Below are 17829 nucleotides of genomic sequence, written 5' to 3' on the forward strand. Positions count from 1 at the left end.
TTATAAAACTGTCTTTAGAACCGAGGACAAGGGTCTCAATCTTTTCAATTTCTTTTGTTGCTATCTTTTGTTTTTACAGTCAATACTATTTTATGGTTGATATATTTTACAGTAGCGACCCTAGGGTTTTAAAAAAAGGGATATGACTTGTTGTACAGTTCAAACATACGTAAACCTGTGTGGGTTGATTACAGTGCACGATCATGAAAGAGGGACGAAAGATACCAGAGGTACAGTCAAACTCATGAAGTGAACAGTCTACCTGCACACAGACATGTTTGATCTGTTCCAATATAATTATGCCGGTGTCCGTGTAATTTATAAGATGTGGCAAACAATAATAATTTATTACATACCAATAAACGGTTTTTTATTCTATGAAATGTACGGTCTACGTAATACATCATTATGAAACTAATTTAAAGCATTGGTTTCGTGCTTTGAAAAGTTATTTATTTGTTTTAACTTTTTCATTGTTGTTAAACGTAAATGCACTGACACATTTTCAGCCATAGAAATTTTGTTTATTCACTCGATAAAACCTGGACCTTACTCAACAAACCCGGACTGCTCTCGAAACCCGGACATACCAAAATGAATTTAATCTAAAATGTCCTTCTCAATGCAATAACAATACTTTTTATAAAGTGTCTGTATATTCAGGGATATATAGATTCCATATATGCATTTCCTTTGACATGGACACGGTGTCGTCTGAAATGGCAGGTGGCCAAACATCACCAGTTATGACAAATATCTCGAACATGACACATTCAGATTATTATACCAATGATAATAACAAAAATATTCGGACGCGGTCGTGTTCAGTTATTAAATGACTTTGAACAACACTGTCTCATTTCTAAATGTAAAACCAAAAACTGCAAAACCTGTAAAATTTTAATAACAGATGCTTAATTCACTAGCAATTTAATTTAAAAATCTTGGACAATATCCTTTATCGTATATCTGTTCATTGGAAAAAAACCTCCCTATTTTAAAGGTTAGTCTGTACCTATAATTTCTTATACCTATACCAAATCAATTGCAACTAAAATTTTCAATTACAAACACGTGTTGAAGGATCTCAATATTGACGACTTAAAGTTTAAATCTCCTGATTGCACCTGTGCTAGTTCCCCATTCATATGTAATCCGACTGGTCACGTTATACTGGTGACTAACATTGTCAATAATATTTACCTGCGAAATGTGTTGGATTCAGTTGAGGATTATGCGAGGCAATGAGTTAAACGTGAGAAAGAAGACGCAGATACTCTTTCCGAATGGATTAAAACTGTGAGGTCGTTGATACAAATCAGAATTAAAAAACTAAATGAGTCTATGAAAACCCATGCTACATCAATCTTTAAAGACCCAAGTGTTGCGAAACATCTGTCTTACCTCAATGACAAATATGTTGTCGTTCACGCAGATAAAGCCCCAAACAACATCGTTTTTATGTGAAAATCACATTATATAAACTGCTTGATAAATGAATAAGGTATTGACAATTCACTTGGAAACTCAACATACACCCCAACGACACTTACCAAGGAGGAAAACCTGGATAATCATAGGTGTGGTCTATGTTCCTTTGGAATTTCAATCAAAGATGAAATATTGGATCTTCCTTCACTCTATTGGATACCCAAAGCTACATAAGTGTCCTTACAGACAATGTTATATTTCTAGGTCTTCCAAACCTCTTTCTAAATTATTAACATCAATTTTATCATCAATCAAAGCCGTTCTTAAAAGTTATTGTGAAACTACCTATTCTAGAGGTGGCGTGAAGCAGATGTGGATACTTAAAAACTTCAAAGTTCTCTTAGAGTACATGCACTCTAAAACTCTTTCATCTTGCAATAGTATTAAATAATTTGACTTTTCTACATTTCACACAAGTATTCCCCATTCCAAACTAAAAGGGAAATTTAAAGAGTTTGTCTTGCTTTGTTTCATAAAAAAGAATGGCCAACGAAGATACAAGTATCTTGTCTGAGAGAGGGATAAATCGTACTTTGTAAAAATCACTCCTATTTAAACAATACATTCTCTGACACTGACAGGTAAGAGTTGTCTTATTGACACTCTTCCTTCGTCTTTTTTATAACTATCGGTAACGTCTATATTATAAAGGCACCTACGTTTTAATATTGAATTGATATTGTTTCATAGATCAAACTTATTCGTTCAGTGTATGTTTAGTTGTTTTTGTTTAAATGTCTTTGATCGAGTTAAGCTATTTCAATTGATATTTTATAGTGTGTCTTTTAACGTTGTAATGTTACACTACTGTCTCAGGTTAGGGTGAAGTTTTGCGCCTGTTAAAACGTTTAAACCCCCTGCATTTTTATGCACCTGTCCTAAGTCAGGAGCCTGTTGTTCAGTGGTTGTCGTTTGTTGGTGTGGTTATTATGTATTTCTCGTTTCTCGTTTTTTATATAGATTATACCGTTGGTTTCCTGTTTGAATTGTTTTACATTTTGGGGCCCTTTATAGCTTGCTGTTCTGTGTGAGCCAAGGCTCCGTGTTGACGGTCGTACTTTGACTTATAATTGTTAACTTTTTATACATTGTGACTTGGATGGAGAGTTGTCTCATTGGCACTTGTACCACATTTTCTTATTTATATTATTAAGATGCTTGATTTCTTAATTGACAACATATTTGTTACGTTTAGAGGACGTTACTTTTAACAAACAATCATCATTTCCATGGAAACCAACTGAGCTCCTTTTCTTCCCAACTTCCTTTATTCGTATGAGGCTGACTTCAAACAGCAACTTCTTAGGAAGAAAGACAATAGTTAGCAGTATCCTATAACTTAACCTTCCGCTATATAGATGATGTTCTCTAACTAAATAATTCAAAATTTGGTGAACATGTTGAACGCATCTATCACTTCAAACTTGAGATAAAGGATACAACAGATACAGTTAAGCCTGCCTTAAATGTTGACTTACACCTAAAAATTGACAATGAGGGACGGTTGAAAACAAAACTTTACGACAAAAGAGATGATTTAACCTTCCCAATTGTGAACATTCAATTTCTATGTAGCAACATTCCAGTAGCGCCTGCACACGGAGTATATATCTAATAGTTGAAACGATATTATAGGGCTTGTATTTCCTATTATGATTTCCTTGATAGAGGGTTTCTGCTCACAAGGAAGCTATTAAACCAAGAATTCCAAGTGGTTAAATTGAAATCATCCCTTCGTAAATTTTACGGCCGACATCACGAGTTGGTTGACCGTTATCGAATATCTGTTTCACAAATGATTAAAACGGATATGTTCCCCTTTTTCCCGAATGTGACCTACCAAATAAGACTTATCACCGGGTTTGTATTTACATGAGAAATCAACGGGTGCCATATGTGGAGCAGGATCTGCTTACCCTTCCCGAACACCTGAGATCACCCCAGTTTTTGGTGGGATTCGTGTTACGCATTCTGTAGTTTTCTTTGATGTGTTGCGTGTAATGTTGTCTGTCCGTTTGTCTTTTTCTGTTTTAGCCATTGCGCTGTCTGTTTACTTTCAACGTTTGAGTTTGATTGTCCCTTTGGTATCTTTCGCCTCTCTTTTCATTGCTATTTGTATATTAGTAGCTTTATTCTCTATTTATATACAAGGATTGTTAAGCTTAGTAAAAGTGTTATAACACAAAATAATATAGGGTTGATAATAACATTTTTTTATCACAAATACTAACTCATGTTGTATGATCTTGTATATATTAAGTTCAAGCAACTACCAGAAGAGTAGTGTGTTTACATTTTTACCATATTTATTCGTAAAAACGTGGTCACACTCGAAAAAATCCGATCAAATCACTCGAAAAAACACGATTACAGCTGGACACTATACCTTATTTGCCACTTGACGTTCAACAGTCATCCATCCATCCATCTATCTTTTTTTTTGCTTGTTTTTAAAAAATATCACACCTTACGTGTAATTTTATTTGCATTACCTGTGCTTATAAGGGATATGTAGATTGTGCTAGTTTTTTTCTGTGCTCATTTAAGGATTTGATATTTCTATAAAGGTCATCTTTCAATAATGATAATATGCTTGAAATAATATTCGTCCTTAACATAAAAAATCCAGTGTCCATTATAAATGTATGTTATTTTTGAATTGATTAATTTTTATACATCATTCAATTTATAGACTGGACTTATGTTATCTGAACGCTTTTGAAGATACATCACATGCAGATTACTTTAATCTATATACATCATTTCGTATTATCACTATTGACGGAATTTTCTTATCCTGAAAAACTCAAAAAGATTCTACGTCTGTTAAACTTACTTTTATTAGACAAAGGATTGTGTATTTAGTAGTTGTGAAGATATCATACATAAACAAAGTGTTATGCACAGCCAACATCATCACATTTAAATTAACTATATTTTCTGATTCAGATTCTTATTCGTCATAAGTAAATCAAGAGGAATTTGGAAATGCAGTTTGAATGACAGTGAATGTAATATTATCGTTGATTCTAGCACGATAACACATGTGTCAGATAACATAGCATTAGGTAAGAATTAATTCAAATATATAAGGATATCGAATAATCAACTTTGATTCAAATAGTAATTAAAAATTAAATTGCAGGCAATAATATATTCTAATGCAATTATTTTGTATCAATGGTTCTGATTGGATGACAATAAGCGTAAAATTATCTATCTCCCCGTCTGTAACCAAGGAAGCCGACATTTTGAATATTGACATTGTATTGACATGAGATTTCTTCAATAATAGGCCAAAAAACTCAAATTTTGCACTTAGAAATCTTCTTTTTATCAAGTTTTATTACATTCTAAAGCGGACAAGAAGCCAGAAAACGTCCGGTGTTTACGTTTGATGCCGGAAGCATACCTATGACGTCACCTAGTTTAGTCACCAAAGAAGATAACACCATTTCGCGGAATTTTCGTTTAATGAATATTTTACACTGAAATAATGACTAAACTTGAATGACTTGTTTATTTTGCATTAGAATAGAGATAACTGTATTGTATTTGAAGCTTTGCGGACGTCCATCGGTAGTTCTACTGTCGCAAATATCCGTTTACCTGTCTCCGCTACGCGTCGCCAGGTAAACTAAATTTGCGACAGTAAAACTACCGATGGACGTCCGCAAAGCTTCAAATACAATACAGTTATCTCTAAATTTCCCGTACAATACCTGTACATGCCATTTCAAAATAGTTATACTTGTTAAGCCTTATAATTAACGAAAAGATAACTTTCGGAAAACTGTCCGCAAAGTGTACTTGTAGGTTAATTTCATAATGAAGTTTACCAAATGAATGTTTTCAACCATTTTACATTATATTTCCTAGTATAACGCGAAAGGCCATCTCGTCTCTGATTTTCGGATACAACAGAAACCCCGAGTTAGTCATTTCCACGTTATTTTGAATATACTTTTATTCTTAACTTTGGGAAATTGACCACTTGTTTGTTTTCGAGATTTTGCCAATGAATTCTATATATTTATTTGACTAAAGCAGACTACGCCTTGATAACGATGCAAATTAGCCCAAACCTCTGATTTCTGGCTATTAACTTTCCCATACGTATCATCATAATGTGCTTTAATTAAATCAGCATCTGAAGTTAGTTAATTAGTGTCTAATTTGAAGGATGTGGGTTTTTTTTTAGACCTTTATGATAATAGGATTTATTGGACGTATCTTGCATATTCACCAATTCCTTCAACCGTACTTAACGGAACAGATTATAAGGAGACAATTGCCAGTGCTAGCCAGGGGTATGGTATTGACGTCAGTCCCACGCATATTTATTATGCCGATTGGAACAATGGCATACACAGAATTAAAAAGGAAAATTCGACAACAACTACGCTTTTGTATCAGAGTACCGTGTCAGCCATGAAAATATTCAAATCTGAAGGTATGAAATTATCAGCTTAAAATCGTTGTTAAGCAAAATGGATTTTCATCAGAAAGTTCTAATGTAGAATCATGCTCACTACACACACACGTTCAGATTACTTTCCTTGGAGACATACACGATTGCCCAAAACTGATATAGAAATTTATAAATTTTAGTTTAATAGATACATTTTCCAATTGATATTTTTTTTTCTGAACAACTACCCTTTTGTGACTGACAGCTTCTCCAGTCGAAGGATAACCGCATTCCTCCCCAAAGGTCGTCTGTTGTGTGGGGTGTATCGTAATCGAATTATGTCTATAGAAAGAGGAACGTTAATTAATGGTAGGCATTTATTGGAAGAGTATCACTGTTGTGCCACGAAAAAAACCTTCAGCTCTATACTTTGGAGTAGACCGCTCAAAAGAATGTTTAAGTCGTATTTTTGAACACCAACCTTTTTAAAAAGATTATTCATCAACTTGAAACTAAACAGTAAAATAGATTTTTAAAGGGGCATTAAGGTGTCAAATTCATGTTCACCGATTTGACACAAATTCTCATATTTGATCAATAACATACTAAATATATCAATATTACAAAAAGTCTAAAATAAACAATTTACAATGCATGGGCTCGATAATATGTATTAGCATTTCGTGTGTATTTTAATATAGACGACATCTAATTTACCATTGAGGTGATCTCCGAAGTCTGCCGAATGTCATATAACCCGATATAATCATTAATATAGATATAAATAGATAGCGAACTCGTGCAATTAGATTTTTCGAGGTCTGTTTGATTTCATATTATAGGTTAAAAATATATGTTAATCATCGTTTTTACCTGTATAAGAATGAGTTTTTGTGGATCGAATCAGTCAATCAATTGGTTCACCCTTGTTTCACTTTCAATGTTGAAATTCTTTACCTTTTAATAACTGAACACGTCTAATTCATGCGAAATCCATCTCAAGCTAAGGGTTTAAATTGAAGGTCACATGAATACGGATTCAACGAGGTGAACTATTCACTTGCAAGTGAATAATTTATCAGTGATGTTTCTTAGCTTATTTTGACAAAAATGAACCAAACTGGCTACTAAAAGCGAATAATTATTTCACTATTTCACTTTCATTAATGATTGAACAAAAAAAAAATTTTTTTTATATATCTTGTAGCTAATGCCAGCTTTAAGTTACGTTGAAGAGTTGTACTTTGTACTGAACATTCATAAATTACTAAATCATAATTGTTTTTACTAAAACACGGGAACATCAAAATTGTCACTTAATACAAATCCTACTATTTGATTACTTATAACCATCTTAATGTTTGGTTGCTGCTTGCTTACCATCCAGGGACACATATTTCAATTTGAATATCATTACTTATGCAACAGTGAATTGGACACTCAAGATATGAGACAGGAGTATTTTCTATTCTTTTTTTCTGAAAATTAAAAAAAAAGAAGAGGAAAACGACGACAGCAAATATGGTTACATTTGACTAATTCATTCGTGGATAAGGCTAAGTGTTAAGCATTTCATATTCAGGACGCGAACTAATCAGAAAGACCTTTACAGCACATGGACTTGAGTGTGTAGGTAAAGGTAGAATATTTGGTTAGCTGAACCATGAAATGATTATTAGCTAATGTACCACCTTCTTTTTGGAGGATTTATTAATTTGTTGAAGGTGTATTTGATTTGTAAATTTCATTTCAATCAGTTACCTAATAAAAGTATGTTCATTTATAACTAGATTATTTACATTGTAAATGTGTCATTCTGTATAATTTACAGTGATTTTATCGATTTAAAAAAAAAAACCTCCTTATATCCTTTTTATATATGTGCAAAGGGAAAATTTTCAAGGCCTGGCAGAAATCAGTTATATATACATGAAAGTTACATTCATTTTGATTCTGAAAAACACATTACCGGATTTTGATGTGCATTTTTTTTTTCATCACTGCAGAAGATGGTAAAAAAAAAACTAAATATTATTTGAAACTGTCCACTGAGATACATTGTTTAAATCCCCGTAAGTTAGTTCGTTATCTATTGTCCCGCTACTGTTCAATATCAATCAAAAAAATACAATACCGTGGTTACATGAGCATGGTCAGAGGAACATATCAAAGATTTTGACTAAGCTTATATTTACACCTTCTATAGCACCCCTCGAAAAATACACATCAAAATCAAAGATGATGATATTCTTTTTATTTATGTACAAACAAACTAGTATATAATAAGGATATGAATACAAAAATAAGAAGATGTGGTATGATTTCCAATGAGACAACTCTCCACAAGACACCAAGAGGCTACAATTTATCTCACAAAATATAAAAGCTTTCGAAAATAAAGTCACAGAGAAGAAGCGTTTACATTTTTTTATTATGCTAGGATATGCCAAAGACTGTCAAAGTCTCAAGACTCTTACATCATGGTAAACTACGGCTTACACATGTAAATAATCTAGTTATAAATGAAATGGAATTGACAAATCAAACATACCTACAACATGCTTGTAAATTAGCTTATACTTGATACTAGATTTTAAATATATTTTTAAACTGACTGGTAAAACTGGTATCACAATGTTTATATACTGTCCCTACTTTTGATTAGTTCTCTGCTTTACTATTGACTCCGTCCAAAGGAAGGTGATATCTAAGCTAATAATGATTCCATAGTTCAGTTGGAAAGCAAGCTAACCAAAGATACTACCATTACATGCACACTCAAGTCCGTGTGTTGTAAATTATGTATACAATTTAATTAAAATTCAGAAGACAATGATTCTTTCAAGAGCTGTTAAAAGGGTTATAAAAATTAGACATCCAGATAACAGGGCATCAGATTAAACGTCTTCAGACGTGACTTCGTTTAGTATTTTTACATCAGAATTCCTGATCACCAAATTCATAAATGTATGTGTATTCTTTAAGTCTTTCCTACAAGTGTACTGTAAGGGGTTTAAACTGTATTTGAGTACATGATAAATCAAATCAAAGATGTATTCGATTTCATGGTAGATCAAACTAATTTGAAAAAACTGCTATTTTTCCAGAAAGCACGTGTGATCTAATGGAAAGAGTAAAGACTGGTCGGCTCAAAACCATAATAATTTGTCTAAGTAGCTGATATGTCCTCATGTCGTCTATTACATTATAACCTTGCACGTGTCTAGTAAAATACATGCTATATGTATGTATTATTGTCATTATCGATATACTCTCGTCCTAAATATGAAATTCGTTGCAACTTAACTTAGGTTGCTGTCAATCCTTCAAGAACATATAAGTCTGTATTTATCTTATTTAGACGAATGCTTTAAACACAAAAACATGGAAAATCAAGAGAAAAGGTCAGCAGACTTTGTATCAGAAATGTCAAACTATATTCCCATCAGTGACGAAAATTTAGAAGGAGCATGGTATCGGATTAAAAGTGAAAATGGAGATCAAATGCCAACATATCCACCTGGTGCTTTTCATTGCGGGACTTATAATCCTGTTTGGATGAATGGTAAGAAAGGTGTCCGTGGTAAATGAATTTAATTGTTCACTAAGTCAAAAAAAAATATATATTTAAAAATGAAGTACAATAGGCCAAAAAAGATAGTCAGTTAGGTATTCAATTTAATAAAGAAAGAAAAGATTGCTACAATATAGCGAAAACCCTCCTGCCACTTGAACGAAGAAAGACTGTGTGAAACGTATATACAGATTATCTTGTCAATATAGTTTTCAGATTATGCTATTATTATTCCCATTGCTATGAGAATATAGTTATTTTGAAAATTTAGGAATGAGAAAATTAAAAAAAAACTCTAGATTTTCCTGTGAAGTTACAGTGAATTGTGATCTAATTGTCATAAACCATCAAGCGTCACTTAACACTTTTTTCAAACAATTTCACTTGCTATGATAGCTTTTTGCATATGTCCTCAGAGGTAAAGTGTTTACAAGGTGTCTTTATGTCTAAACATAATGCAAAACATTCCTATTAAGTAAGATCATTTTTTAAAACAACCAAAGGAGAGAAGCGTTCAAAAGGTGCCTTTATGTTACAATATGTCAAGATGATGAAAATCTTACTTCCGCAATAATTGTCTTGCATGCATACCGAAGTATTATCAAAACAAATAAAAAGGAAAATTATTAGTGTTGTCAAATTTAACATTTTTTCCAAACCGATTAATCGATGGTATTCCTACCGATTAATCATTAACCGTAATGAAATTTGATGTATGCAATACTTTTTACGAATGCTTAGGTCATAGTTATCGCTAATTTGTGTATTTTTCCTTTGATCTTAGTCTAATGATCATTTTTCATATCATACTACTCGCTTAAGATAGAAACTAAGGACGCACGTGCAGTTTTCAATGAAAAAATCACCGACGCCATAGGCAAAATAGCGATAAATATATTTGATTATCAACGACCTTTCAAACTCGAGGATGTTTTTCGGCCATATCTCATCTCAGGGCTGTCGTCCTTCGATGACATTGTAGCTGAGAAAACCAATTTCGTTTGAAAAACCATCGAAAATCTATAAATATCATGCTACTCGCTTGAGATAGAAATTCAACGACGTCATAGGAAAACTAACGATAAACAGGCTATCAATGATCTTTCAGACTCGAGAATGTTTCTCGGCCACATCTCATCTCAGGGTTGTCGCCCTTCGATGCAATTGTTCCCGAGAAACACCCTTTTATTTGAAAAACTATCGATATATCTATAATTATGTGATATGATGTATTGAAGTTTATCTTCTTATCCTTTTCTAGATCGTTCTAAATTGTTCATGCCATGATACAAGGTTTACTTAAGATTTTATCCAAGTTGATAGACGAAATGTTTTTGTGTCAGTCGGCGGAGGACATTTTAGCGTAAAAAAATCGGACACTCTAGCGACAAAGTGTAACCCATTTTAGCAAAAGTGAAATTATAAGTACCGGTTTTGGCAGCAGAAATTAGTTCATAACAGAATAACATTTCAATAGTATGAATACTTTGCAACATAAAAGATACCATGTCCATTAAAAAACAGCACTTAATGTCTGAAAGGTTTACTAATATGTTTCAAGTACGTCTAAGCCCGGAATTTATATCCAAGAAAACGTACGCAATAGGCTCTCGATATAACCCCTGTACAATATTGTTCATAACATTTTGATTAGCTTTTGTTCTTTCTATTTATCTTGTCTAGATTGAGGAGCAGATTCATCGATACTTTTTTTTTTAGTATATTCTGTTGTATGTTTTTGATGATAGTATCCAGAAAAAACGATCGCATAATGCACTTTTGTTTCCTATTAGTTTCAACAACATTTATTTCTATGTTTAACCAAATTGTAAATGCAAACAACGTAAACATCAAACCAACATAAATTATAGTTCACGGTTTTAGAAAAGTGAAGATTATTCATCTGGGTATAAAATGGGCTATCGAAAATAAAGGTGAACAAATTAATCCGGATTTAGATTGGCAATAAAGTTTGCGCTCAATTATCCCCTAAGATAGTAGTTTTATATTTTTCGCTAAAATGTCCTTCGCCCTATGCGCATGTGTCAATCAATTATGTAAAGTTGAAATGGTTTCATTGTAAATCAATAAATGAATTCACTGAACAACAGATTTCACTAAGCACCACGATGCTCATTTTAAAATTTAGCATTGTTATTTATGGTTTTAATATACATTTATAGCAAATCTATTAGCATTCAAAAAAAAACGATTAATCGATTAACGTTTACGTTTTTGGTCCTTCGGTTAATCGGTTGACACACGCTACAATTTATCTCACAAAATATAAAAGCTTTCGAAAATAAAGTCACAGAGAAGAAGCGTTCACATTTTTTTATTATGCTAAGATATGCCAAAGACTGTCAAATTCTCAACACACTAGACAAAGTTATCAAATTGAAATATTAGTACAATATGGCCAACAAAACACGAGTTCAAATAAACCTACCAAGAATGAAATGTATGTCAAAACACATGAACTCAAGCTTACAGTGTTCCCGATGTGTCATTTGGCTCCGTTATACCAAAAACTGTAAAGTCACATTACTTCATCACAAGTTTTCAAATCCAAATGACTGTATGGTGCGGTCAAAAACGCATTATGACAAGGGTCCACATCATTTAATATTAAGCTTTCTGACGTATGGTTTCATAAAAGTAACGTTCAGAAGGTGAGTTATGCTATAGATGTTCAAAATGTTAAAAGTCTCTATTTCTGGCAACTTTGTAATAGATATATATATAAAATTTCAGTAATTCAATGTCCTTTAGGTAATCTGGGTGTTTTGATGATGTATCGTCCGTTGTAATAACATTGTGAATAACTACCCAGTCTGCTAGAAAATGTTTTATACATCGGTGGTGAATTGTCTTATTGATTATATCTTAATCTTGTAAAAATAGGACGATATTTTGTGTTATCTTTTTATGTTTATATTTAATATTTAACGACTACAATAGAAAATATGTTCCTTTTGAATCATACGGGGAAAGAATATTCTTATATTTTCTTCAAATAAATAACCCGGTCAGTCTAGAACTAAGCAGATAAAAAATAGATTTCTGCCTACTTAATACATTAGTATTCTTTGAAAAACCAGAATCAATTTAACATCTTATTTGTTGATTTTTATTCTCTCCTAATTTTTTGCGAATCTGAAATTTATTATTTTTGTTTGGTGTTTTAAACAGATTCTTGATTAGTTACTCATAAATTCCCTTCTTATTCAGAATAAAATATGACAGAGCGATATATATTAGTAATGTATTCAAGTAATACCAGAAGCCGCATTGGTGTCATAAATTGTTGAAATTGTAAAATTTTAATAAATAAGTTGATGGATTACATATCACGTTTTTTTTTCTTTGATAAAAAAACAAACTTTTTGGGAAATATAAAAAAATAGAAGTTAATAGTCATCTTTGACATAGATTACCTTCGCTGTTTTTGGCAAAACCTTTCGGAATTTTTGGTCCTCAACGATCTTCAACTTCGTACTTTATTTGACCTTTGAACTTCTTTTGATTCAATCGTCACTGTTGTTTCTTTTGTAGACGAAAATCGCGTCTGCCGTACAAAATTATAAGCCTTGTATCTTCAGTGACTTCTTTTCTGCATATTTTAATTGTCCATAGACGATATTTAAATCACTGCGAGTTTTCAGTATTTTGAAATATTCATAAAATTCTTGCTGAAATTGTAACGTTAACAGTACAAATTGTACTGCAACAGATGCTTATTTAGACACTAAATTTTAGTGATGCTCGAGGCCAAAATATTTGTAAAACTCAAGAACCAACGTTGAAGAACTGGTGAAACCAAAAAAAAAAGACCAAAAATAAAGCAAAATCCTAACAAGGAATCATAGCTTTGCATGAGGGAGATACATTTCTTATTTTAAAATGATTTTGAAATTTTATAACAGCACATTAAATAAAACAATATCCGATTTTTTAAACCAGTACCGAATTACTGCTACTGGGCTTATGATACTATCAAATTCTCTTAAGTTTACGTAAAAAAAACCTAAATAAATGGTGCTATCATATTTTCAGGGACACTTCCAACCGTTTCTGATGGTAATGTGACAGCAACAACATGTCTTCAAACAGAAAACAGCACCTGTGGAACGTCTTTTAATGTTCAAATAAAAAACTGTGGAAATTATTTTATATATTTTTTACAGAACACTACAAAAAATGCAGCGTATTGTTTTGGTAATAGTTTTTAATTCATCACATGATTTATTTAACAACAAAATATTTTTTGCATCACGTTTCATAATCTTTCACATGTCTCTACGCATGTGCGTATTATAATATATAATGTGTTTGCGTTGGCATATGATGCAAACCTTAATAGGATTTTAGTACATACCTTTGATTAAGATTTTTTGCGGCTATTGATATGTCAGTTCTAGTGAATAAAAATGGTAACATACTTGTAGATTCTATTTTCTTCAAAATGTACAGCTTTTATGAAATAAATACAAAATAATGTATTGTGGGTTAAACAAAACATGTCTTTGAGGAAACAAGATTTTTTTTGTAAAATACGCTTTTTTCTCTCAAACATTAAGATTTCAAACGAAATCTGACCTTTCGCGAATACTTAAAGACAGTATATTACCTTATCTTTGAAGAATTTTCAATATTATTTTTTGTTTAATGAAGAAACCTTACAAGTAACATTAAAATATACATAAAACAAATTTTGTTAATAAAAATGATCATATCACCATGATTTTGAAGAAATGTCTCTATGTTTTAGATTATGTATCGCTGATCCTTATCCTTTTCGTGTGTTTTATAATTTTAATTTAGGTAATGGACCGGTTCTTTGTCAAGATGGTCTGTCATCTGAATCTGGATACTATCCCGGTTGTTCATGTAAGTGATCAGTTATGTTTATCAGTACTACATTTTGTGACATACATGTAACCGTGTGTTGTTCTTCAAGAACATAATTTTCTTTTAAAATTCATATGGATTATTTGCTAAGATGCTTGTTAACAATGCTACGAGTGCTAAATAATGGTTTGATTTCGGGGATTTGTGCTTATCTGATGTAGGTAAATTCGGAAAAGCGCTTCGGACGCATCAAATTTAAAAAGTGTTTCTTTCATTAAAAATGTATGCATTTTATTATTTGTTTATTATGTTATACGTTGTAATTTAAATTATGTAGATTAGTAAATATGAGCAAATGCTGTATTCATCTTGATTATTTACGAGGAGGTTTCCAAAATGTCCGAAATTTTTCTGCAAATTTCCTGGATTGTTCTCACTAGTTTTTCCTTGTTGGTTCACCAAATAATAATAATAATAATAATAATAATAATAATAATAATAATAATAATAAAAATAATAATGATAATAATAAATATAATAATAATGAAGATGATAATAGTAATAAAATTTGAGGATTGACACAGCAGATTATAAGGGTACTTATTAAGTTATCAAATTAGAAAAAAATGCTAATATGTGTAAAAAAAAATTATATGGCATGCATACTGAATAACATGGGATTGGCGTTTTGTTGAAATATATCATATCTAAGTTCGATGAGCAACTGAATAATGTAAAAGGGTTAAACATGTTAAACGTTTTTGTGTGTCATTGTGGGTGGGGCATGCAATTTAGTTATTTATATTTAGACCGAAAAATACCAAATGCCTTTATAATGGCTATCCTTGTAAATGTTGGATGAACGTAAATATGCAATTCATACCCGAGTTATCAGAAGATGTCTTTTCCAATGTACATACTTTAAAAATAAAACTGTCATGAATTATTTTTTCTTCAATTACCCACCTTTATCAAATATTCGGCTTTGATCTTCGGACGCATACCATTTATAAAGTGTTGTTTTCATTTTATACAGTATTTGATGGATACCGCTGCTGGTGGACTATAATCCCCCGAGAGCATCACCAGCTCAGTAGTCAGTTTTTTTGGTACTGACATGATTTATAACAAATCTTTCTTAAATCGTCCGTTTATACTTTATAAATTATTAAAAAAACTAATGTTTCAACTCCCTCAAGCAAAGTTGACATTAGATGGATTTTGATACTTTTTTGGGAACTTGTTTGTCATATAGCTCTTTAACTGTTAAGGTTCTTATACATCCTTTGCTTTCAAATATTCGTCTATAAGTGTTCCAAATGAAGGTACATCCAGAAAAGCCCTTTGAACAAAGTAAAATTATAAAGTGTTGTTTTAATTTTTTGCATATTTATGATCATGACATCATCCGTTGTTGCAATATAAAAAAAATATCAAAGATATCGGGCTTATTATTTAGTACTCGTCTTGTGCGTACCAAAAGTAAATAAGACTCTTTGGTGCCTACATCAAAACAGTTCGAAGGCCAAATCAATTATGAAGTTTAGGAGCATTAAATACCGTACATTTCAAAAACGTGTCAAATAAACTTGTATGCAGGCGCATTAAAACAAACTTAGTGTACATTCAATTTTCAGTAAATGACCGTGTCGATGATATTTCAAAACAGTTGGAAGGCTAAATCAACAACAAAGGGGAAAAGCAATCTACACCAAAATATTCCAAAAAGTTATCCATCATCTATATCTGGGGGATAGAAAAACCTTAGTTATTGAATAATTTGAAAATATTAAGAACAGTAAATGTCCAAGAAATGACTGTAACATCTATACATAGAATAAATAGGAAAATGCTGGTAGATTTTTCTGAAACCTGGAATTTGTAGGAACATTTCAAAATAAACAGAAAACAGTATCTTGGGTAACCTATCATGAACATTCGGAAAGACTGACTTTAAAAATACTGCTTTGAAATATTTTTTAAAATGACTTAAAAGGTCAAATCAGCAAACTGCATTTTAATCATAAGCATTCCAGGATATTTTATCTCATATCAATTTGTGTTGTTCGTTCTAGTTTGATTCAAATATCGCCAATTGCAAGAAACTATATATTTTTGATTCGGATGAAGCCTTCTTACAGATAAATCATTGAAGTGTGGTTATAAATGTGAGGGAAAAAAATAAATATCTAATAAAGTGTCAATTTAGCTGACCTTCCTTTGGTCTTATTTACAGAGAAAGAAAGTAAGAAAGACCGTTTCCCCTTAAATGGCCGTTCAAAATAAGTTTGAGTTGGAATCAGCAAATAATGATGTGTACAGATTCGAGGACTAAATTATGAGAACATATGACTTCAGACATGTAGATTACAAATTGTTCTTTTCTTCATGTCAAGTCATGTTCTTTTCACCAATCAAAAGATAAACTCAATATCATCAACTTTACTACTAATTTCGTTCTTTGTTTGTTTTGGCCATGGCGTTTCAATTCGACTTACGCATTCTGTTTGCCCCGTTAAAATCATCCCCACTTTTTTGTATGTTATTATATTTATGCATCCTGAAAACAGAACCGGCTCCTATCCCTAATTTATATAAGTAAGTCACCGTCTTATGACAAGGATAATGGATGAGTTGGTAAGTAGGCTATTTTAATTGTTAGTTGTAAGATATTTTTTCAGCATCATTTCCCGCTGAAATTGTCACACCATATGTGAATGCTACACTGACTCAGGCTCAAAGTGAAACTGGTTCTACGTCTGGTCTGGTACCCATATTTGTTTGTAAATTTGACGACATGCCAAACGGAACTTATGTGTATGACGTTTTCTGGTTTATAAACGGAATCAATGTTACCGAGCATAAGAATATACCGTTTGTTGACCTTGGAAGTACAGTGCTTAAGGATTCGGAATGGACAAGCAGTTTTACTATGAATATGGAGGTAATCATTAGCAAATTAATTCATTAGACTGTCTTGTTTTCATGTGGGTATCTGATTAATGGTTCAGGGGGAAACTTAAAACAAATAAACCAAAAAATAATTGTATTTGTCTTGGCATAATATATATCATCAACTTTTTATCAATCATTATAATACCAAAAAGTTGTAAAAAGGACAATTTTTGCCTAGTTATACAACAAAATCATTTTAAAATAAACTGTTTCGAAATATAAATAACCGCAGTACAATGAAGTAAAATTACTAGCGGATTTAGGGGGTGTTTGGGGGGGGGGGGGGGGGGGGGTTCGCAAACCCCTCCGCTTGAAAATCTTAAAATAATTTTTGTATTAACTATTTCTTGTTTTAATATCATCTTTACTATAAATTGAATATCCAGCACTGAATAGGGTGACACGCTGACGCTACACTCCTTTAAATATACACATGTCATAAATACATTGGCCTGAGGTTAAAATATACCTTTTTTTTAAATTTAGAACAAAAATCTATATGAAATTGTAAATAAATGTTATATCGATTAAATTTTTAGGTAACGTG

The 17829-nt window shown here is 31.9% G+C and overlaps 1 protein-coding gene across 1 annotated transcript in view; it reads left to right on the forward strand.

The window, feature by feature from the left end:
- The first annotated feature begins 9286 nt into the window (after positions 1-9286).
- LOC127722042 (serine-rich adhesin for platelets-like) overlaps positions 9287-17829 on the forward strand; it is a 43397-nt gene continuing 34854 nt past the window's right edge. The window contains exon 1 of the mRNA XM_052229231.1: positions 9287-9467. Coding sequence (XP_052085191.1) covers positions 9287-9467 — 181 coding nt within the window. The remainder of the gene's footprint in view (positions 9468-17829) is intronic.

This window comes from Mytilus californianus, unplaced genomic scaffold, assembly GCF_021869535.1.
Source record: "Mytilus californianus isolate M0D057914Y unplaced genomic scaffold, xbMytCali1.0.p SCAF_1, whole genome shotgun sequence".
Lineage (NCBI taxonomy): Eukaryota > Metazoa > Mollusca > Bivalvia > Mytilida > Mytilidae > Mytilus > Mytilus californianus.